This window comes from Lactuca sativa, chromosome 2 (genome assembly GCF_002870075.4).
Source record: "Lactuca sativa cultivar Salinas chromosome 2, Lsat_Salinas_v11, whole genome shotgun sequence".
NCBI classification, from domain to species: Eukaryota; Viridiplantae; Streptophyta; class Magnoliopsida; order Asterales; family Asteraceae; genus Lactuca; species Lactuca sativa.
The window spans coordinates 132,969,149-132,992,293 of NC_056624.2; the positions used below are offsets into that span (position 1 = coordinate 132,969,149).

At 31.2% G+C, this 23,145-nt stretch overlaps 2 protein-coding genes across 2 annotated transcripts; one reads left to right on the plus strand and one right to left on the minus strand.

Moving 5' to 3' along the window:
* Positions 1 to 2,416: 2,416 nt before the first annotated feature.
* Positions 2,417 to 3,156, plus strand: LOC111912163 (uncharacterized). Its single transcript, XM_023907893.3, has one exon. The coding sequence runs from the start codon at positions 2,555 to 2,557 to the stop codon at positions 3,038 to 3,040; it is 486 nt and encodes a 161-aa protein (XP_023763661.1). The 5' UTR covers positions 2,417 to 2,554; the 3' UTR covers positions 3,041 to 3,156.
* LOC111912162 (putative HVA22-like protein g) lies at positions 3,106 to 6,595 on the minus strand. The gene is made up of 7 exons (XM_023907892.2): positions 6,305 to 6,595; positions 5,991 to 6,068; positions 5,786 to 5,884; positions 4,072 to 4,128; positions 3,930 to 3,993; positions 3,549 to 3,758; positions 3,106 to 3,452 (listed from the first exon to the last, which is right to left on the minus strand). Exons 2-7 carry the CDS (start codon positions 6,020 to 6,022, stop codon positions 3,216 to 3,218), a joined length of 699 nt encoding a protein of 232 aa, XP_023763660.1. The 5' UTR covers positions 6,023 to 6,068; positions 6,305 to 6,595; the 3' UTR covers positions 3,106 to 3,215.
* Between the last annotated feature and the right edge of the window lie 16,550 nt (positions 6,596 to 23,145).

The window sequence follows — 23,145 nt, forward strand, 5'->3', positions numbered from 1 at the left end:
AATATCAAACAATCATCATCAAACATTTGAGATAAGAAAAAACAAATGAAGATTTTAACAGTATTTATGATAGATAAATGAAAGTTTTACTCTATTAGTACTATACAAAATTTTAAAAAAATGTTCCAAACAAGTGAAAAAAAAACAGTATATTTTTATTTTTAAACAAAAATATCAAATATACTTTTAGTTTTAATTCAAAATAGCAATATTTAGAACAAGACACACACACAAACACACACACAATATCTCTCTTTCTCTCATATACTATTGAATCTATTTAAATGTCGAACGAAACCTTAACTCTCAACCTCATTGAATATACATTATATTAGATTGAAGGGAGTATGAGTTAACATTGATAAAAAAAAGTTATGACAAGGAGAATGCATATTCTAATTTTAAAGCCTATTTTTGAAAGATATATGTTGGATTGAAGGATATAAAAGATGGTTGGATTGAATAATGCAAATTTTTACTTGGTATATAAATCAAATAGGAATATTCAGATGAGTGTGTTCTGTATAACCGACAAAATATCTTACTTTTCAAAAATTAAATGTTTGCAAATCAATTATTAATTATTATTATGCCTATTAAAAGGTTATTTTACTTTGTAGATCCCGTGTAGTACACGGGGTATAACCTAGTATATATATATATATATATATATATATATATATATATATATATATATATATATATATATATATATATATATATATATATATATATATATAAATATATATATAAAAGGAGTATTGCTATAAAATAACACATTTAACAAAATCTACGTATATTCAGATTTTTATAAAGTGTAACAAAAAACTTTAAAAAAAAGTCAGATCAGTTCTCATTAAAAGGCAAAGCAACAACTTGATGTGGTTTCACCATAAAGTAATTGGAATTTAAGGTCATCGAACATCATTATTAATTAGTTTAAGATTTAAGATAAGTTTGCAGAATAAAATATTCCTAAAATCATGGAATTATATTTTTCTTAAATTGAAACGTATCATAGTGATATGCCACTAAATATTATTTGTAATATAATATAGTTTAGAAATTGGAAAATAGACTCGGTCTTCTCTTATCATCCAATTGAAAGCACATGTTTTTGTTAAAAATATCATATTCATTGTCACATATTTTCTCCAACATTTTTTTTTTAATTTCAACCACAACATCATTATGTCTTCTACATTGGTCCCACGATAACGTCTTTACAATTTATTGTATTTCAATCATTTTAACGTTTCATTTCTTCTTTTTGTTCATTGTTATTTATTTATTTATTTTTATTTTTTATATAAAAGAAAATAAATCAACTATATCTTTTAGCATCTAATTTAATAATATTATATCTATCTCAAGTCAAATAAAAAACTTGCATCAAGAGAGTTTATCCTTGTATTGGTAATATAAAGAATGAGGCGTTATAAGAAACTTAAATTGTCCTTAAAGATACATTGAATTACATTTTGAATTACCCATTAAAATATGATCATATTTGAAAGCTTACTACATCAATATAACCATATATCTAACGTCCGTCTATCACAAAATAACTACTTACTCCATAAAAAATGTGTATCACAAAACGGCTACTTACTCCACAAAAAATATTAGTAAATTCATAAAATTTAATTTTTTGACAAACAAAACTCTTTATGACAGAAAATATGACAGATTTAGGCCACAGATCCTCAAAAATCCTCGAAACTTGTGATTTTTTTAATAATTTCTTCAGATTTTTTTTGCAAGCTTGCAAAAAAACTCAAAATTTGCCATGATAAATATATCTTACAAATTTAAATAAAATAAAGCATAGTAAATACTAAATACTAAGATTTGTATAATATCTAAGGCTTAGGTCTTGAATTCAATTTTTATCAATGAACCTTTTTACACATGTACGTTGTAGAGTTATTTGTCATCATCTATGATAAATTTGAACTCACAACTTAATCAATAAAAACCGCACATCTAAATATCTAATTATCTCTACACCTTATTTTGTTTACATGCTTAAAATATAACTTATTTCAGTCATTTTTAAGATTTTTTTAAAACTTATGAAATATACATTCTCATAAAAATATATAAAAACTCGCAAGCTTCGAGTATTTTCAGGAATGCACAACCCAAGTTCATGATTTTTTGTTAACAAAGTTTTTTCTTTCCAGAAATATAAATTCGTATATTTTTATTGCAAAATATTATCATCGACGTTGAAAATATTATTATCTTATACATATACATTATAATTAGTATCTTATTTAAAATTAATATTTAATTAATAGTCCCTTCGGGAAATGACACGCAAGAAATTATCCAAATATTTAATAATGTAATAAACATAATATTCGTTTATGAAAAAATTACTATAATAATTTAATTGAAGATTGCATAGACCAAATAATTGGGGGATGGAAATAGCTTGGCGTTACTCGACTCCTTTCTTTTCAAATATAATTTCACGTCAATAACAAAATTGGCAGCCGTTGTCTTTTCAAGACTACAACTACCTCCTCCTTCTTCTCCGACCTCCGCCATGGACATCGCCGGCGATGAGCCTACAACACCCATCTCCACCCTCCGACGACGTAACTCCATCGCAACACCATCCGATATAAAGCTCCACACTAATGACGTCTACTCTTCTTCCACCACCACTACCACGACGGCGTCTTCCTCATTATCTTCTTCAGCAGATTTCGAGCTGGTGTCTCTCAAACCAGCTTCCTACACCTCCCTCCGCGACATCCTTCCATCAACAGCCGCCGTTGTTCAGTCCCCAAAAGTCCCCTCCTCCGCCGTTCATTCCGGTTACGAGATTTCGATCCGAAACCGGCTCGTGAAACAGGCCGCCTGGGCGTACCTTCAACCCATGTCGACCTCCCCTGAATCCGGTGGATCCACCGTCTTCCACCGTCTCTGGACTCGATTCTCCGACGCTTTCCTCCATCTCATTACTCAAATCTGCGATTGCATGCTCCGGTGTACTCCAATCACAACTACCACCAACTTCCGATTATAACAAAAAAGGTAATCAAGTCAACTGTACAACACCCAAATCGGGGATTCGTTTCGATTTCTCTCCAATTTGTAGAAACAATAAACCAATCGAATTAATAATAAGAATTAGAATACAAATTTTGTTGTTGTTGTTTCTTTACAATCTGTAGATATGACTTATGCCTACTTTTCACGAATCAAAGTCCTCTAGATCGTCTAAATCTTAGCCAAACTGGTTCTTTATGACCCGAACTATGAATATGAGTACTCGGCGATGACGGGAAAGGCGGTTCCTCCGCGTATTGGTGGTGGTGGACGGTGGTTGGCGCCGGAGGAGCAGTCGGTGCCCACTGCTCTGATCCGAATGAAACCGGACTTGGCGTAACCGGCGGCGGCGGACGTCCGTCACCGGAACCTTGATGATTTTGCAACCCCTGCATAACAATCATTCGAGAACTTTATTCAAAATTTTCGAACAACATTAATTAGATTCGATCTTTTTTGGTGATTATTCAAACGATTAATGATACCTGAGATTGTGTTCTTGAGGGTGATGGCTTTGAGATTAAATAGCCTAAGATATCAAAGAACTTTGTTTGACCTAATTCTGTGGAATTCTGCCAATAGTAAATTGCCACGTCCCATGCTCTGTCTCTAAATTGCTTTAAGCTTCTTTCTATATCGGTTTCATGTCTATATATAAATGGCCTCAACATTGTATCATATACAACCCCTGTACCCTGCAAACATGTCAGTATCGATATCAGTATCAGTATTAATATCAGTTTCAGTTTTGGACTGTTTTAGTACAAAATAATAGTTTGTTTTTGATTGTTTTGTTTGTATGGAATGATATCAAAGTTTGGGAACCAAAAGAGATGAAAGAAAGTGAAATATGTTGATATGTTTACCTTGGTTTTTGGATACCATAAGTATATAATGAGTGCTAGCTTTAATTCTCCATACATTGGAACCCTATAAAAAAATTCGAACTTTTTTAATGCAAAATCGTTACATGAAAACTTTATTTGCTAAATGTGTAGATATACGTACCATGAAATGAATATATCACCGACTCTTTCGAATACTGTGAGTATTGCAACGATTACCCTGAGAATAAAGAGACCACAATCGATAAATCAAACATTTGTTAAAAGAATTATGAGTTTTGATCCATGTGTAATATCATTCGTTAGGTCATCTGTTAATTTTATAAAAATGACCATTTTGTATTTTTCTTCTTCGACATAAAGGCTAAATAGGTTTTGGATTTTTGAAAACCATTAAATTGATAAATAAGTACAAAAAAAAAAATCAACAAAATAGGGATGAAAAGGGGACAAAATGGACATATTAATAATGTCAATGTTAGGGACTAAAAATGTTAAGGGAAAATAAAAGAGGACAAAAAAGCAACAGACTAAATTTGGATTTAGTAGAAATAATGGAATAAAAACTTTCAATCATATTTGTTACAAATGTGTCCAATTCTTCTTCGACATAAAGGCTAAATAGGTTTCGGATTTTTGAAAACCATTAATCGATAAATAAGAACAAAAAAATCAACAAAATAGGGATGAAAAGGGGACAAAATGGACAAATTAATAATGTCAATGTTACTATGTTAGGGACTAAAAATGTTAAGGGACAATAAATGAGGACAAAAAAGCAACAAAATAAATTTGGATTTAGTAGAAATAACGGAATAAAAACTTTCAATCATATTTGTTACAAATGTGTCAAATTCTAAAATTATTACGTCCAAAAAGAGGGGTTAAATTTTCACGGGTCGTCAATGTCATTTATCTGACATGATAGTGACCAAAAAATTCGTTTTTTGTGTCCAAAAAAAAGTTTCTTTTTTGATCCAAAAAGATTCTCTACAAAAGCCTTTTTCCATATGAAAATTGATCAAATTAATATAAAATATTAAAAGAAAAGTACAAATAAACATATGACATGTTTGCTATGCATTTGGCTTCCTTTCTCCAAATCAATCATGTCCCAAACAATGTAATTCCCAATAATGTTTTTGGCAAAAAAGTTACTCTTGCACATTATCTACATTTCCATTGGGATTGAGGTTATAGTGAAAAGCTAGATTTTATATAACAAGATGTCTCAAATTGATTTATCAAAATGGTATATTATAAGTATACAAATAAACTATTTTTATGGTTTTTTATGTCCTAACAAACGCTAAATATAATAAGCTAGTTTTATTTATAACAAAGTCATGTGAGATATAAACAAGATACATGTTTCCTTGTTAGCTCGATGTCATATTATACACAAACTCTTAATCGTTTTTACAAATATACCACTACCACCTTATGCTTAAATAAATGGTCAAAGTCAATGGTCAAAATCAAAGTCAAAGGTTCCGATGTAGTAGCCCTACAAGGCTACAACATGGACGTTTTAATTCAAATGTGGATTAAACTATATATGGACTCTGCCAATCATTTATCAGATTGTTATATACCTGATTTATTGATTTTTCAAAAAGGCCATGTGTAAGTCATCTTATAATTGTGAGAAAAATAATTTTAAAAAAAAAAATAATAGATACCATATAGAACCAGTTGTATTAATTGCAAGTCAATGGTTATACCTAATGATTTATACCAAACAATTTATGAATTTATTGATGTGTTTTATTCTAAAATAATAAAATATTATATAATAACCCCACATGGCCACATTCTTTATAAAAAAAATCCAATTTGCTAAATGAAATTGAAGAACATGAAAAAAAGACACTCACCAATATTGACACCAAAATCGCAATTCTGCATTTCCTACTCCTTGCTTCTCTATCGTTTTAAAGCACTCGAAAGCTGGATACGCATATCCAAGAACCAATCTGCAATCGTAATCAAATTATAATCAGCAAAGCTCCGATCACAAAATCTGTAGCGAAAAATCCCAAATTTATAGCGAATTGAGCTGGGTGATCGAAAGAAACTTACACAAGACTATTCGTAATCAACTCGCCCAACATCTTCTAACTTTCTTCCGTTTGCCGCCAATTATTTTCGCCAAATTTACTGTAAAAACGTAAAGGGGGGAATTAATTTAATCGATCATCGTTGATTTTCAGTATCCTCATCAAATCGCATGAGTAAATTCACAACAAATACAAGTTTGACGAACCAAATTAGCGATTAAACACTGTTACTAGCATTACAAAACCCAGCAAAAACCCTATTAAATCAATCAAAAAAAAAAAAAAAAACCGGGAAAGAGGGGAATCTTAGAAAAGCAGGAGAGAAATTGTTAGTACCTTAGTGGAAATAGATGTACGATGCTCGATCGATTGTTGTAGATATTGATGGGATTGTGAAATTGATCTGGGAAACTTGAAATTGAGAGAGAAAAGAAGAGATTTTGAATGTGTAAATGTTCTGAAATTGGGTTTATAAAGGGAGATAGCGGTTGAATTTGGAATGGGTAAAACGTAGAAGAGATATAGAAAAGAGAAGAGCAGGTGTGTTTGGAAACCATGGTTACTTGCTTCCGACGCCTTTCTTCCTCTCCCTTTCGAGTTCCATTTTTAATAGATTTTTAGTTCGTTTGGTGCTTTGAACAAAATTGCAGTCAACTAGTAAATGTATAAAAAGTTTATGCAAAGAATAGGTCATAATTTTAAACATTATTTTATTAAATAACACATGAACTGAATTCTTATTTGTTGATTAGTCGTTTAATTGGTTATACATATTATATAGTTATATAGATAAATAACAAAACAAAAAAATATGGGTCATAATGATAGGAATGCAAATTTCTTTCAAAAAATTAGTAATTTTTATTGGCCGGAAAAAACACAATGGTTACGGAATTTAGTTTATTTGGAAATCATAAAATATTTATAAACGGCTGAGTTTTTTTTTTCTTTTCTTTTAAACACTTATAATTATAATTATAGTATGTTGGCAAAAGTAGTTATTAACTTGAAGCGGTTAGCGGGTAGCTGGTAGCGGATAGCAGGTGGCATGTAACGGGTAGCGGGTAGCTGGTAGCGGAAAACTGTAGCTTTTATTTGTTATATGAGTGTTTGACAAAAATAGTTTGAAGCTTTTGAAATATATAAAATTACATATAAGGATAATTGATTAAAAATAAATAAATATATAAATATATTTTTAAGGGTAATTATGGAAATTGATTTCAAAAACTCAGTAGCGTTTTGTTAAACACTACATGAAGTAGCTTTTAGATTTGGAAATGCTTTTACTACCAAATGAAGCTTTTTGTTTAAACTAGAACGTTTGATCAAAAACTAAAAGCTAAAATGATAACAAGTTTTTAAAATAAACTGCAACCAAGAATAAAAAAATAAAAAAGCAATGCTATATTGCTATTATTCAATATTATTATATTTGAAATCATTTGATAGATTTAAAATCAAACGAAAATATATAAATGAATTGAAATTGAATTTGTTTTTTATTTTCTCTATCGTATTGCAACTGGTATTTCTGCTCTTTTTCTACATCTCATTTAAAATCTCCCAACAGAAAATATTCTTAAAGGCAATAGATAAATATATAATATTCATTTTCCAAAGAATCTTCGATGGTAAGTAAAAGTCTAGAACATAAAGTTGTCAAACAAATATTTTCTTTCTTTTTTCAAACTCATGTCTTTTCAGTCATCTATGCTTTATTTTAATAAACAAACTTCACACTTTATCCAAAAAAGAGTATAATCGAGAGACAATATCCAACGTAGTAAACAAAGCTTAAAATTTATCCAAAAAAGAGTACAACTACAAGTTTTTCACATCTTTTACATATTATAAAATATTTGTATGGTTTTTATATAAACTTTTACACATTACAAACCAAACTAAATGGGATTTAGCTTTATAGAAAGTACATAAACTTGAAGTAGTTCATATTTTTTTCATAAATATATTTGGAATCTAGAACTTATAGTGTTAGTTTTTAAAATGAAATGGTAGTTTCCTAGTTGGATAATTGTTTGAAATAAGTATGCATATGACTGCGTTAAAAATTAAAATAACCTCAAGAGGTCAACGTCGCATGGAAGAATCCATTGGAAATTTGACCAAAAAATCCCATAAAATAAATACTAAACTTAGGATGCGAACACGCGTTGGAAATTATTCAAACTCAATGGAGAGACGGCATGATTGTATTTATATCATATAGCCTTGAATTTCCAAAGTCATCTCACATGTATAATTTCTTATATACCGGATCATATGTCATATACAAACATGTATGTCAATAAAAAAATATTCTAAAAGATTTATAAATTATATAATGTGCTAGGGTATATGTATTTGATGTTTAGGATGACATTTAAGAAATCCAGGAACATGTCGGTTTACAAGTATATGGACCAAAGTTATCAACGGAGATTGAAGTGTAGGCACTCCGTCCTTATGAGACGCAAGGATCATTTTATGATCATTGATAAAAAAAAAAAGGTAAAGGGTGTATGCATAGCACAAATTGACGTGATATATTCACATCATACTATATGAATAGTAAAAATTAATAGTCTTTTTGAGACTAGAACTTATAGGGAATCAAATCGATTTATGGATGAAATTAGGTATGCAGTATTTATAGACAAAAGTATTTCGTTATTGGGGAAAATCAATATACTTCTAATATCGAATCATGATCAACTTGGACAAAAATTAAGCATTGGGTCGAACTCTTCTTTGGTGTTAAGGTAATCGCGATGAATAGTCATCGACTTCGGGGAAAGGTTAGAAGAATGGGACGCATTATGGGCCAGACAATGCATTACAAACATATGATCATTACGCTTCAACTAGGTTATTCTATTCCACCTCTTAGAAAGAAAAGAACTTAAATAAAAATACTTAATAGCATTGTTAAGCGTGTCAAACCCAACAAATAAAGGGTTACAAAATGACTCTAAAACACTACTAGTTTGCACTAAAAATATAATATAAGCATAGTCGATCCACAGAAACAGAGAACAAATCTTTATACCTTTTTGCGGAAGGTACAATAATAGTGACATAAATTGGGGGGGGGGGGGGGGGGGGTATATACAATGATTTAAACAAGAGAATAAGCAATAAGTAAATGATCGATTAAATAAAACATATTTAAGATTTGTAAGGGCTCCAACTTTATGCAAGCCAATTTAGCAACGTGATTCCATGGATGAGATAATATTTGTTCAATTTTATCTAAGTTGGTACTTGGAAGTGCTAACAAGCTCTAACACTTCCCATTCATCAAATTGTCAAATTCAAAACAAGCTCTTTGAAAATAACCTAACCTTCTAATTTAAGTCTAAACAAGTTCTTAGATATAAATCAAACGGTTGCAATGGAATTTATGTGAATGTTCCCAATAACACTCAATACTCCTCAAAAGCTCGGGAGCGTAAGAATGTGTGAATAAGATTTACACTAAATTCATTCAGTAGAAATCAGTTTAGTGCTTGTTACCTAGTCCAATTTACAAAATAATTATGGATTTTGCAATTAGATAACTTTAATGACCTAACCCTAATTTAAATGACCAATAACAAATCACAATCAGAATCAGACATTCAATTGAAACAAAATCAAATTCACTAGATAAAATTTGAAAGCAAACATCAAGTCACATGATTGAAATCACAACTAAGAAGTCAAGACATAAAGTTGGAGAAACTAGGGTTCTAGTCACACATGACTAGAACAAGAACACAAATCTAGAAATGAAGTTAAAGTTCTTACAAAATGAAATCCATATGAAATCAAAGTGTTTCTAAGTGTTAGTTGACTCCAAAATCCTCCAAAAACCCGTCTGTGACATCCCCATTTTCACGGCCAGAAAATACCGATTTTTTTTGTTTATGCTTTATAAAAATCAGAGTATCCCTTTCAATAAAAACGTTGCGAAATTTGTTCCCAGAAAAACATGATAATTTCATTATCAAAGCATTTCCGAAGCAACGTCTTTTATTCATTTTAAAACGTTTGGGATGTCATTGTCAATATAGGAACATAAGCATAAACGGAACTTACATTACTTACACTAGTGATCTACATCTCTTTAATCTCTCAGTGTAATGTCACTTCATATCGACACCTATGATATAAATAAACTGAGTGGGTCAGGTTGGGAAACCTGGTGAGTACATAGGGTTTTCAACCCACAATAATATAATTATTATGTTTAATCATCAAACAGTTAACCCAATTACCCATCCCCATTATCTTCTTCATTCTTAAGGATATACCCTAAGAATCAGCTATTTCTTGTTCATTCATTCCTAAAGAGTATCCTAAGGAATAGGTATGAATTCGATCGTTGTAAATGACACATCTGTCAAGCACAACTGCTAGTTCTGTCACTTAGGCGCAGCTGCCAAAATTGTGACATTCTCCATGGGGTGCATCTGTCGGAATAGTCCTTTAGGCGCATCTGCCGGGGTTATGAGGTTCTTTATTAGGCGCTTCTGCCGGTAGATTCCTTTAGGCGCATCTGCCAGGGTTTTATTGACAGTATCGTTTTCGAGAGTCCACTCGCAATACATATCAATGGGTTTTTAGAGTACACCTGGTGAATACACAGTTCAAAACACCTACAGGTTGCGAGCCTGCTAGTGTCCACTGGACTGTCTAGAATAGTCCGTGGTTGTCATCCATACTCTGCTGGATGACGGGGCCATCACTTGAGTAAAAGGCTTCTCTCATGGTTCACCTCTCACCCTCACCTCATGGTCTATATCACCTCTTTCTCATTTTATTTTTTTGTCACACAGAAACTATTTCATCTACCCATGTTTTACCCAACACATTTTGTAGATATAAAATACGTATATAGTTTAAATAATTTAAAACATGTATGAAATCATTCATCCAACATAGACAACAAGTATTAAGATAATATGCACACATAGCACGTAATTTATATAAAATACTTCATATCTATGTGTAAGATGAAAGGGACCATGCACTCACTTGATAAGGTGATGACTCGGTACTCGGACAGCACTTCGTTACTCTTAAAACAATTTCCTTCGACAAAACCTAGTATCATTACCACTAGGGTTTAGTTTAATATTCACCGAGACTACTTAATAGTCTAGCTAATATTACTATTATATAAGCGTTAAAAATACTTATATAACCCATAATAATAGCCCAAATAATTATTTTAAGGACCTAATAGCATTACTATAATTATTTGAAAGCTATATTAAAAATTGCGTAAGCATAGCTCACTTACAGCAGATTTTAAAGAAAACTGGGCTTTGCTGGAGCAGCGTTCCTGAGCCGAAAGACTCTTTTCTCGGGGCTTCGGGAGCCTCGAGGCTTCCTTCGGGTACTAGGGGGTTTACCTAGGCTTTTAGGGGGGTTAGGGGGCTAGAGAGAGAGAGAGTCTAGAGAGAGAAAGAATAGTTTGGGAAGGTGTGAAGAATGAGGGAACCGGGCACCTTTATTCATAGGCTGAATTCATGATGGACTCGCCGAGTCGGTTCACTGACTTGCCGAGTCAGTGCCACGTGTCGTCACCTGATGGCTTTTCTTGGGGAGAAAACTTTGGCCCATATTTAGCCACGTCACCCCTTTTGCAGCAGCGCCCTGCCGACTTCTAAACCCCGTAACTTTCGCATACGAGCTTCGTTTTCGACGTTATTTTTTTGCATGTGTAGGTAAAATCAATATCTACAACTTTCATTTAGACTCCGTCAGCTAATTCTCGACCGATCTTAAATTTAACAGTAGGAGGCGTTTAGACTGTTAAATGACCACAAAGAATTCGTAACTCCTTCATACGGACTCCGTTTTCGTCTATCTTTTTACCGTTGAGTTCCTATTAATGAGATCTTCAACTCTCGTTTAGGTTGCATAAGCCAAAAACCGCTCGAACTAAAATTCGAGTTTCGGGTCGTGCATTGCTAAGCCGAATCTTAGAAAAATCATAACTTCCTCAAACGATGTCAGATTTGGGCGTTCTTTTTTTGTATGTTCTCGATTTAACCTATAATACAACTTTCGTTTATATTTCTAAGGCTAAAAGTCTCTCCATCGTAAATTTACTATTTACGCTTCCCGGTGTCGTGCCGGTTTTGCCGTAAAACTTCGACGGGCCATAACTTCTTCGTTATAACTCGGATTTTGGCGTTCTTTATATGTACGGAACCCTTGAGACATATTCTACAACTTGTTTAAGATTATTTATTCTAAATAATCTTTTGTAGAAAATTCGTTTTCGACCCCTATTATCTCTAAATTGACTAGCCCGGATCTACGGGCGTTATACCGCCCCCAAAGTTCCCAAAATTGACCACACAGAGTATGAAATCGGCTACACCTTTTAAGAGAGAAGAAAAACTTCTTTTTAACCCACAACCACGTTTACACGGCCCGTGTAAATTAGCATTGTCGTTTACGCAGCCCACGTAAACGCAAAAAGTAGAATGCTCAAACTGCCTTTGTAGATTCAAATTCGCGGCCCACGTAAACTCACACCTTACATTTATACAGTCGTGTAAATCCCTGAATGGCCAAAATCTTCAATTCCTCAATATCTTCATCCCCGGTGCTCCGCAAGACTTGAAATCTTGTCCACATCTTTTATTCACCTCCTCAAGTGAGATCCCATCTCCAAAAGTCCCTGAAATACCACAAAATTGTGCGAGTGAAATAGTATCATGGAAAATCCCGAAAAACATGCAAAATGCATGAGCTTAAGCCTAAATGCAATGAAATTGTATGGAATAGAGGTGTAAAATAGGTGCATAAAATACACCTAACAAATCTCCCCAGTCTTAAGAAAGAACAAAACAAAAGTACAAACTGAGAGGGAGAAAATAAAAGTAAGAAGAATCAAAATCCAAACTTCTAAAGATTAATGCAATAACCAAAACAAACATGAAAGTAATCCAACCCAATTAACCTTATTTTTGCAGCATAGATAAGAATGTGCCTATCGTGTCTTGAGTCAACTTGGCATTAGTCCTATAAAATTATATAACAGTAAAAAAAAGACTTTTGGCCACTCCCTAACGCAACTCAATAGAATCAAAAGTCACAACACTTGTGCACTCTTACTGATATTGAGTCAGCACATGGAAAAAAATTATGGTCTTACTCTTGTGAAAACACATGTGATGAAAAATATGCTCAACCATCTTTATTTTACAAAATTTGACAATGTCGACTCCAGTTATTTGTTGATTAACAACAATCTTTTTCTAAAAAACCTTTTCTAAAAATTCCTTAAAATTTACCCAGATTGGTTACATATTTCAAACCCAGTTATACCAGCCAAAATAGTTAACATTTAGTCCTAATGTCATAAGTTCAAGTCCAAGTCCAAGGATGTCTTTTGGCAGCCAAGCATTTTTTTTCTAACTTGAGTACATACAATAATGCATATTATTCAATTAAAATATAAACATAAATATAGACATTCCATCTAATTATATTTTTCCTACAAATAAAGCTCATGGCTTTCTTTGAAATCCATGTAACGGGCTTCCAACCAAAACATCCATACCAGATGACCTTAGTGTGTTAGATTTAAAGAAATCCCTCGGGTTTACTTGCCCGAACCTCAAAGGCCACAAAGTAGCTTTATTTGAATACCTATACATGTCTATGTATATTTTTTGTTATTATTAAGTTCATGACTTTCTATGGAACCCGTGTAATGAACTTTCAACCCAATCAAGCCCAAACAATTTAGCTTTAGGCGATTAGATGTAGAACACCCCTCGGAGTTTACTCATTCGAGTAACAAAGGTCACAGATTAACTTAATAATACATTTTATTATTATTATTATTTTTAAATTTTTTTTTAAGACAAATAAAATCTTAGATAACTTATAATACTCTTTTTAATTTATTTGCTAGGCTTATTTATTTATATTTCCGTCATTGACTTTTCTATTATTGGAACATCTCACGGTCTATTACCGTGAGGGGCTTCTAAGACATTTTTCGAGGGACATATGTCAATACGCAAAGGCCCATAAGTATAGTTGGAAACTGTGTCCCCAAGCAGGGTATTTAGAAGGGAATAAGCAGAAAGGAATTTTTAGAGCGCTGGAAGGCTCGGGGCATTGAAATTTTATATTCTTTTTTATGATTTCTTGAATTTGACATTTTGGGTTCAATTGAGCACTTACTATTCATAAGACCGGTCACGTGTCCCAAAGGTTGACTCATACATTTCGTTATGCTTCGGTGTTGAAAACATTTTCATTTTCTATTTTGCACGAGTAGCTTCGAGAGTTGTGTTCGTGTGTGATTAACTTGCTTTGAGATTTTCAATAAAAAGAGCAAGTCTAATCTCAAGACATACGACTTACTTACCAACTCAACTGTTTTAAGAAAATTTGGGTGCCTAGGATTGGATCAAAACAAACATAGAATAAATTCTTTTATGCAATGCAAAAATTCAGATGCAAGAGTATTAAAAACAGAATAGAAAGAAAATGTTTTTGGTTTTTGAAAATTTTAGATGCAGAAAACGAGAGGGGAAAAAAATAAATAATATAAAAAATAAAATAAAATGAAAAGTAAAAATATTATGCAATATGTACAAAACTGCAACCTATATGCAACAGGATCCATTTGCATGGACGGATGCCCCTCCCCAAGCTTAAAATAGAGCATCGTCCTCGATGCTTGAAGAGGGATAACCATATAATTATCGGGGGGTGGTAGAGGATAGTAACGTCCCAAAACTAATAGAATTTTTTTCATTTTTAAGAAAGAAAACATTCAATACATATATCATAAAAGATCATCAATGTCAACTAGTGTTTCAAAAAGAACATCAGGGTATCAGCAAATGCCAAGTATGACATCAGTAGTGGATGAGATGCAATTATGTCGGGCCCTTCCCTTTCGAACTACAAGTACGTAAAAGTGTTAAACTACAAAACCGTAAGCACAAAGCTTAGTGAGTTCCCCAAAATACCACATACCAAGTAAATGAGCCCAACCCAACACATAACTAAATGGGCCTAACCCAACATACATAAACGATCACAACCCAACATAATAATTGGCCTAACCCAACATGTTTAATAATGAGACCAACCCAACATAAATAAAAATGGGCCTAGCCCAACATAGAAACAGGCCCAGCCTAACATAAAAATGCAAGAGCCACAAAGATAACTAGCACGATCCAATGGGCTGGAATTGGTGCCTTCGACACATGAGTACAGTGAGAAGACTCACCTCAATCTAATGTCAGACAAACAAATCACACACATGAGTTGCCAAGACTAGAACTCCCTACACTGAATAACACATCATAACCTCTAATTAGAATTAGGTAACAACCCCAATTACAAGTCTTGGTTCTGATTAACCTACTTGCGTAAAATACCATTTTACCCTTTCCATAGTTAGGATCCACCCTTTTGACGTAACATCCATTCTGACCAAAAGTTGTTCTTATGGGGTTACGTCATGTATAGTCGTGCTTTACACACTGCGTAGAGCCTTTTAGTGGAAAAAAGGGTTAAACCAAGCTACACACTGTGTAGCATTATGCCCTACGTAATCATGTTGCTTGCCAACTTTCATATTAAGACCTTAATACCTTAAGACCAAACGTCCAACTCTTTGAATTGAACCTAATGGACGTCTTAAATGATAAAGTCGTAACCTTTATGCCTTTGCATGGCTACAATGAGTAAAAAACCAAAAACTAAGTCTTAAACATGTTCTAAAAGCTCAAAAGATCAAGCATGGATGAATGAGAGTGACCAAGATCCCATTTTTATGGCTCACTAAGCTCATAAATGATAAGAGACACTCCTCATGAGGTGTGCAGTTTCTTAAACTCCCTAGATTCCAAGATTAAGGGACAAAAACTCATGAAAACTCATAACTAACTAGATCTAACAAAAATTATTAGAAAGGTCTAGACTTTATACCTTCTGGAGGATGTTGAAGAAGAGTAGAGTCTGGATCTACAAGCTATGAACTCCAAGCACACCTTCTAAGTTCTCAATCTTCACCTAAAACATACAAAAGATCACTTCAAAGCTTCAAAGATCACACCAAAGGCTAGGATTTCAAGGTTAGAGAAGGAAAGTATGGAGGCTAATCATGGGGAGGATCTCAAGAGAATAGAGCCTTTAAATAGGGCTCACAACCCCTCAATTAGGGTTTGAAGTCTTCACACCTACACCCTGCGTAACCAAAGTTACGCCCATCGTAGGGCATGGATTCCCCGTATGCACTTAATGACTTACGCCCTACATAAGTCGCAATCTACACCCCGCGTAAGTCATAACTTTAAACTTAAATAACTTAAGGAAATATACTCGAGGGACGGGTGTTACAACTCTCCCCCACTTGGAAAAGGAATCGGTCTTCAATTAGCTAGTGATTGGATTTAAATCTATACTTTACTAATATTTTGATATTTAAAACTATGTAGCAATGATATGCAATCTCTTTTGATATATGAGATATCTCCTCTATGTTAAATATTATTCTGTTCTATGTTAACATGTTATTTGATCCTTGTATTATTCAAAATTGCTCATAGTCAACCACTGTTGTGGGAGCAATTGTGAATTAAGACTAATATGAATCAACTTGGTTGATTTCAAGGGGTGAAATAGCAAATTGTTGCATCCAAATTCATATGTACTTGTTGGAGAACAACTATTGGATATGACCTGTGTCAAGAGTCACTTCATGGATCGTTATCATAAGTGAATCTTAAACACAAGTAAATATATTTATGTCTTTCGATCTGAGATGCATATTAGATAACTCGAGTATAGAGAGTGTTGTACTTTGACATGGTTAAACATTGTTCGAAGTGTTCAGTTATAAAAGCCTTCGATGGGTATAGTAAGAACTTTATAAGAGTGTATATATAGTCAAGATTTTATTTGTTTCTATTATGTGTTGAGAGTTAGACATATAAGGTGCCTTACTTAAAGTTGGATGTCAAATTAGAATGATTACGTTCCATGTCTCATATCCAACATGATATTTGTAACAAAGAGAATATTGATACACTTACTTTATATTTCAATTGCAAGTTGTGAGCTATTGGAATTGTATATTGATTAATGACACCCCTTCATATGTGGTTAGGGCAGTAGCTCGTTGCTAGATGTCAACTACTATCTATGTCAGTCTGTAATGAATCTTGCGCAAGTGGAGATTGTTGGATCTATATGCGTAAGAATCATTATTGACTGATATTGCTAATGACATATGATCATATAGGGTCACACCTTAATCAAGTTGGTACTTATTCAATATTTATTAAGTTTTTGATATTAATAAATAAATTCAACTCTTGTACTTAATTAGATAATAATTAGTATTTTCAGAAAATAATAATCATAGAAATAACAAACTAGTCATTATATCATATGGTATGATATAATATGTCATGTACAAAGTTTTGGACACTTTGGTTAACCATGATTAAATTAGTGAGTTGCTCTACCATGGTTAAATTAGCCAGCAAAGAAAATTTATCCCTTTTAGGCCCTATGGCCGAAAGTTCTTAGAAGGATGAAGGTTGCTTGTCAACCTTTATTCTCTTGCCCCCATGCTCTTGTTTCTAGCCAATACTTTAAAGTATTTTAATGGAAATGCTTTACCTTGCATGAGATATAAAAAAGGAATCTTATGCATGAAAAAATTGCTAGTTTTTTGGTCTCCATTTTCTACTCTTTCTCTCCCAAAATTGTAAGCAAGAAGATCTTGGAGCTCACTTCCCTTTTAAATTTTGGTGCTTTTGTGTCTTCCTTTTTAGTGCTTATTTGTTAAGTACTTAAAGACTTAAAAGAACAAAGCAATACAAGAAGAAAACTAGCATTTTGAGTATCTTATTCTTGTTGCTGGATTACTTGTAGTGAAGATCAAGCTTCTTGTTCTTGCCATCTACTTCAACACCCCAAATCCAAGAGGGTCAAAAGGCTTCAAAGATTGTCATTCGAAAACACCTTATGATCGTTTTAATATCATTCTAACCTATTTAAAAGGATCATTGATAGTTTGGTTTAGTTATTTACTAGAAAATTGTTAGAAATTTTTTAAGCTTCCGTTGCGAGTTTTTATGAAAAACTCACTATTTTATGTATCAAAACCCATCACAATAATGATATAACATGAGTTTATAACTTCCGCTCGACAATATAAACAGTTTCAAACTACTGAGTGTGAATCTAACTAGATTTTATGATCAAGGACATGATAAGTAAAAAGCGTTCCTGATAGGTGGTTGGGAGATCAAGCTACCTTCAAAAACATGTGGCCCTTAAAAGAACCAAATGATTAGGTATCACTCTCACCTTCTTCAACATATCATTTATGGGTAAAGAAATATATTTTACAGTCAAGTTTGCCTCATAAATAAAAAGTTGTTGTACTAACAATAATCGTAAAAAATAACGTATAATTTGTTGAATGGGTTTCGAAATACAATATAATTAATAAACAAGTTCACAGTTCAGTATTAAGCTTGCAATATGGTTTCCGTTCGATATAAATAACTTTTCAAATCTATAAAAATAAAATACCCATGAAAGAATCAGTAGTGAACTTGTTAATGAACTTACGAAGGGCGTGTTTGGTACGGAACGTTTTGGAGGTTTGAGAGCTTCTAGCTTCTAGCGTTTGACAAAACGCTCCGTTTAAAACAGAAAGTCTCATTTGACACTACAAGCTTCTATCGTTTAGTTTAATCAAAAAGCTTCAAATCCAAATGTTACTTCATGTAGCGTTTAACAAAACGCTACAAGCTACAAACTACCCGCTACCTGCTAGTTTTGTTGAGCACGCCCGAAGTTGTTCATTGAGCTACAACTTAGAAACTATATTTTTTAGCATAAATAAACTACTCTAGTTCACTTATTTAACATTTTCTATGTATTATACTCCCTCCGTCCCATAATTATTGTCCACTTTTGACTTTTGAAATATTTATTCGTCAACTTTGACCTTAAATATTTTTATTTGTGTTATATATTACTTTATGAAACTTATAACAATGAAAATATTTTTAAAATACAATCCATTCATATATTTTGCATCAAATATTATGTATCAAAAACAGAAATATTTAAGATCAAAGTTGAAGAATAATGACTTCAAAAGTCAAAAGTGGACAATAAATATAGAACGGAGGTAGTATAACTTTAATACACCAATCTATCGAACTACGATGAAAAATTAAGTTGGATAAATATTAAACTATTAATACGGCCTTTATCAATGTAATTACCGATCTTTCCATTTGTTTCAGAGTATCGAAATTGTAGTGATGCGAGACTATAAAAGAGAGAATTTGTAAGGTCAATTTTTATTTTTGGACGGCGTTTGGAAGTTAAAATGCATAACAAATGTAGTCATTTCGATGTTTATTCTTTTTATATAGTAAACTAATTATAACTCATGACATGCTTGATAAATTGTATATAAATTAAATCACATAATTAGGCGGCGGTATTTGAATAAATAGTTTTTAGTTTATTAACTTATTTGCTTATTGTGGTGGGAATAAATACTTTTTTAAAATGTATTTGAATTAGCTTATTGCGGTGGGAATAAACAATAAACAATAAACATTTGAAGTGTTTGACAAATAAAACAACTTATATGAATAAAATGATCAATAAACAATAAACAATAAGCAATAAACATTCCTCTCATTGCTTATTAAAATTAGCTTATTTCTCTTATTTCTACCGTAATAAAATGATTTTTAAAGACTCCTATCCAAATACTTAAATTTGCTTATTACGGTGGAATTAAGTAATAATTTTTTTCGTATCCAAACACTCGAAGTGGTCAGCGGTGGTCAGCGGTGTACAATATTGGGACTTCCGAAGTTTTGAGTATTAAATGTACGATAATTGCTTCAGTCAATAACATTAATACAAACTAGGCCACTAGGCCATATATTTTATCTCGTACTGTTACTCGTCGGTGGCCCAATGGATCATTCTGTTTTTTTTCCGTTTAAAATTTAGAAATTAAAATAGACAAAACTGCAAAAATGGTCCCTGTGATTTCTTATTTTATGTGGTTACGGTCTAAACTTTTGAAAAGTTGCAGATTTGGTCATTTTCAACGAGTTTTATTGTGGTTTTGGTCCCTCATCCGTTAAATTCCTTAAAATGACAATTTTACCCCCAGAGACATTTTCACAGTTTTGTCTTTTACTATACATTTTTGCATATATTCTTTTTTATTTTAATGAAGTATTATATATTAATAGATATTATTTTTAATATATAATATTATATATTAATAAATATTTTTTTATTGGATTATTAATTTATTTTACTTGATTTTTAAAAAAAAAATTATTGGAGTAATTCTTTTTTATTAAATTATTATATATCAATACATATAGTTTTTAATATATAATATTTATATCATAATAAATATTATACTATTGGATTATTAATTTTTTTTAGTTAATTTTTATAATTTTTAATTATTTTTTATTGTATTATTACTTTTAATTTATTATTTTCTTCATATACTAAATGTTGTTTTATTATTAATTTATTTTAGTTAATTATTTTTTTAATTTTTTTGTCGAAGTAATTCTTTTTTATTGAATTGCTATATATCATTACATACAGTTTTTAATATATAATATTATATCATAATAAATATTATATTATGGGATTATTACATATTACGAAACATTATTTTATTGGATTATTAATTTCTTTTAGTTGACTCTTTTTATAATTTCTTTTTGTTGGAGCAATTCTTTTTTATTAGATTATTATATATCAACAAATATTATTTTTAATATATAATATTTACATCATAATAAATAATACATTATTGGATTAATAATTTTTGTAATTTGTTTTTTTGAATTATTAATTTATTGAAATATTACTTTTAATTTATTATTTTTTTAATATAATAAATATTATCTTATTGGATTATTATTTTATTTTGAATGTATACTATTAATTGTTTTTTATTTTATTAGTTTCATCACAAAGTCGCCGAAATACGTAAAAGCGTCGCTTATCATCGTCAAAAATTAGCAGGATCACCTCCAAACACCTTCATCGGAGGTTCAATAGATATCATACCCTATTCTACGCAACGTTGTTGGTAGCCACCTGCAACAACCTCTTCATAATCCACTGGAATCCTTCATATCCCACATAATGCGCAACAAACCTCGATAACATTTATAAGTGGTGGTGGTGACCGAGTGATGGTGGTGGTATTTTCCCAATGGTTTCTCATTATAAACTAGATGAAATGAAAGTGTTTGGCAACGATTCTAACGATTTCGATGATGAGACTCTCATGACTTTGTGGTGGAACCAATAAAATTAACAAGAACTATTATTATAATCCGATAAAATAATATTTAGTAGATGAAGAAAATATTAAATTAAAATTAATAATCTAATAAAAAATAGTTAAAAGAAATTACAAAAATTAACTAAAAGATAATAATAATCCAATAATATAATATTTATTATGATATAAATATTATATATTAAAAACTATATGTATTGATAAATAATAATTCAATAAAAAGTAATTACTTTGACAATTTTTTTTTAAAAAAAAGAATTAACTAAAATAAATTAATAATCCAATAAAATAATATTTAGTATATGAAGAAAATAATAAATTAAAATAAATAAAAGAAATAATCCAATAAAAGTTATTTAAAAAAAAGAATTAAAAATATTAACTAAAAGAAATTAATAATCCAATAATATAATATTTATTATGATATAAATATTATATATTAAAAACTATATGTATTGATATATAGTAACTCAATAAAAAGAATTACTCTGATAAAAAAAATTAAAAAAAAATTATTATAATAAATTAATAATCCAATAAAACAATATTTATTAATATATAATATTATATATTAAAAATAATCTTTATTAATATATAATACTTCAATAAAATAAAAAAAATGTATGCAAAAATGGTCCTTATGGTATGGTAAAAGACAAAATTATGAAAATGGTCCCTGAGGGTAAAATTATCATTTTAAAAAAGTTAACAGTCAACCAGTTAAACTTAACGGATGAAGGACCAAAGACACAATAAAACTTGTTGAAAAGAACCAAATCTGCAACTTTTCAAACATTTGAACCATAACCACATAAAATAAGAAACCACGGGATCATTTTTGCAATTTTGTCATTAAAAATACTTCAATCAATTATGTCAAATTTTCATTTATAGTAAGAATTCTCTATGTCTACGCTTTATATATATATATATATATATATATATATATATATATATATATATATATATATATATATATATATATATAATAAAAACTTTACTATTTCTAAAAATAGATTTAAGACGTCTCAGTGTTTAAGCTAATAATACAACAAACAATCAATAAATTACTAAATACAACACATTAAATACAAGTGTAAAATTAATATTGAAACATTCAAACCTACATCCTTATCTTATATCTTACCCAATATAGAGGATTTAAATTTAAAAGAAAAAAATGTATTTTTTATTAGAATGAGTCAACATAACTTTTGAAATTTAGGTGCTGAATTTTGAGAGGTACAAAATTATATTGCAATACACACAAATGGTTTATGCAGTGAAAAAACTTAATCATAGTCGAAAAAAGTAAAAAAGTCAAGATAAGAATACATTTATAGAGAATTAAGGAGATAATCTTGGTCAAAGCTGACCAAGCATCCCCTCGCTCTCAACAAATTTAATCCATATCTTGACCACATATTTATATCTCCCATATGAAACAACAATCTCCCAATTTTCTCTCTAAATTCTGTCTCTCCAAATCTCCAAGAATACGATCGCCACCACAACTCCCCTCCACCACCACCACTACCACCTTCCTTTTCCGTAACCAATGACACTGCCACCTTCATGATCACCATTTGCAACTGCCACCACATTTCTCCTCCACCATCACCACCTCTGAGAAAAACCTAGATCCAAAAGGTACTGTCACCACCATCATCTACAATTGCTATCATCGAGCTCTCCTTTTTCTTACTAATTCCACCCCATTAGTTACCACACACACAAAAATATACAAAACCACCATCGACATATTCAAACGAACATCATCGATTTCTTTGCCCTAAGTCGTTTATCCTCTATA

Bases quoted from the DNA above. Each gene is read 5' to 3' on its own strand.
- LOC111912163 (XM_023907893.3), top strand. From the start codon at position 2,555: ATGGACATCGCCGGCGATGAGCCTACAACACCCATCTCCACCCTCCGA.
- LOC111912162 (XM_023907892.2), bottom strand. From the start codon at position 6,022: ATGTTGGGCGAGTTGATTACGAATAGTCTTGT. The intron at 5,885-5,990 runs GTAAGTTTCTTT...TTACGATTGCAG, and splicing joins TTGATTACGAATAGTCTTGT to ATTGGTTCTTGGATATGCGT. The intron at 3,759-3,929 runs GTAAACATATCA...ACATGTTTGCAG, and splicing joins TATGGTATCCAAAAACCAAG to GGTACAGGGGTTGTATATGA.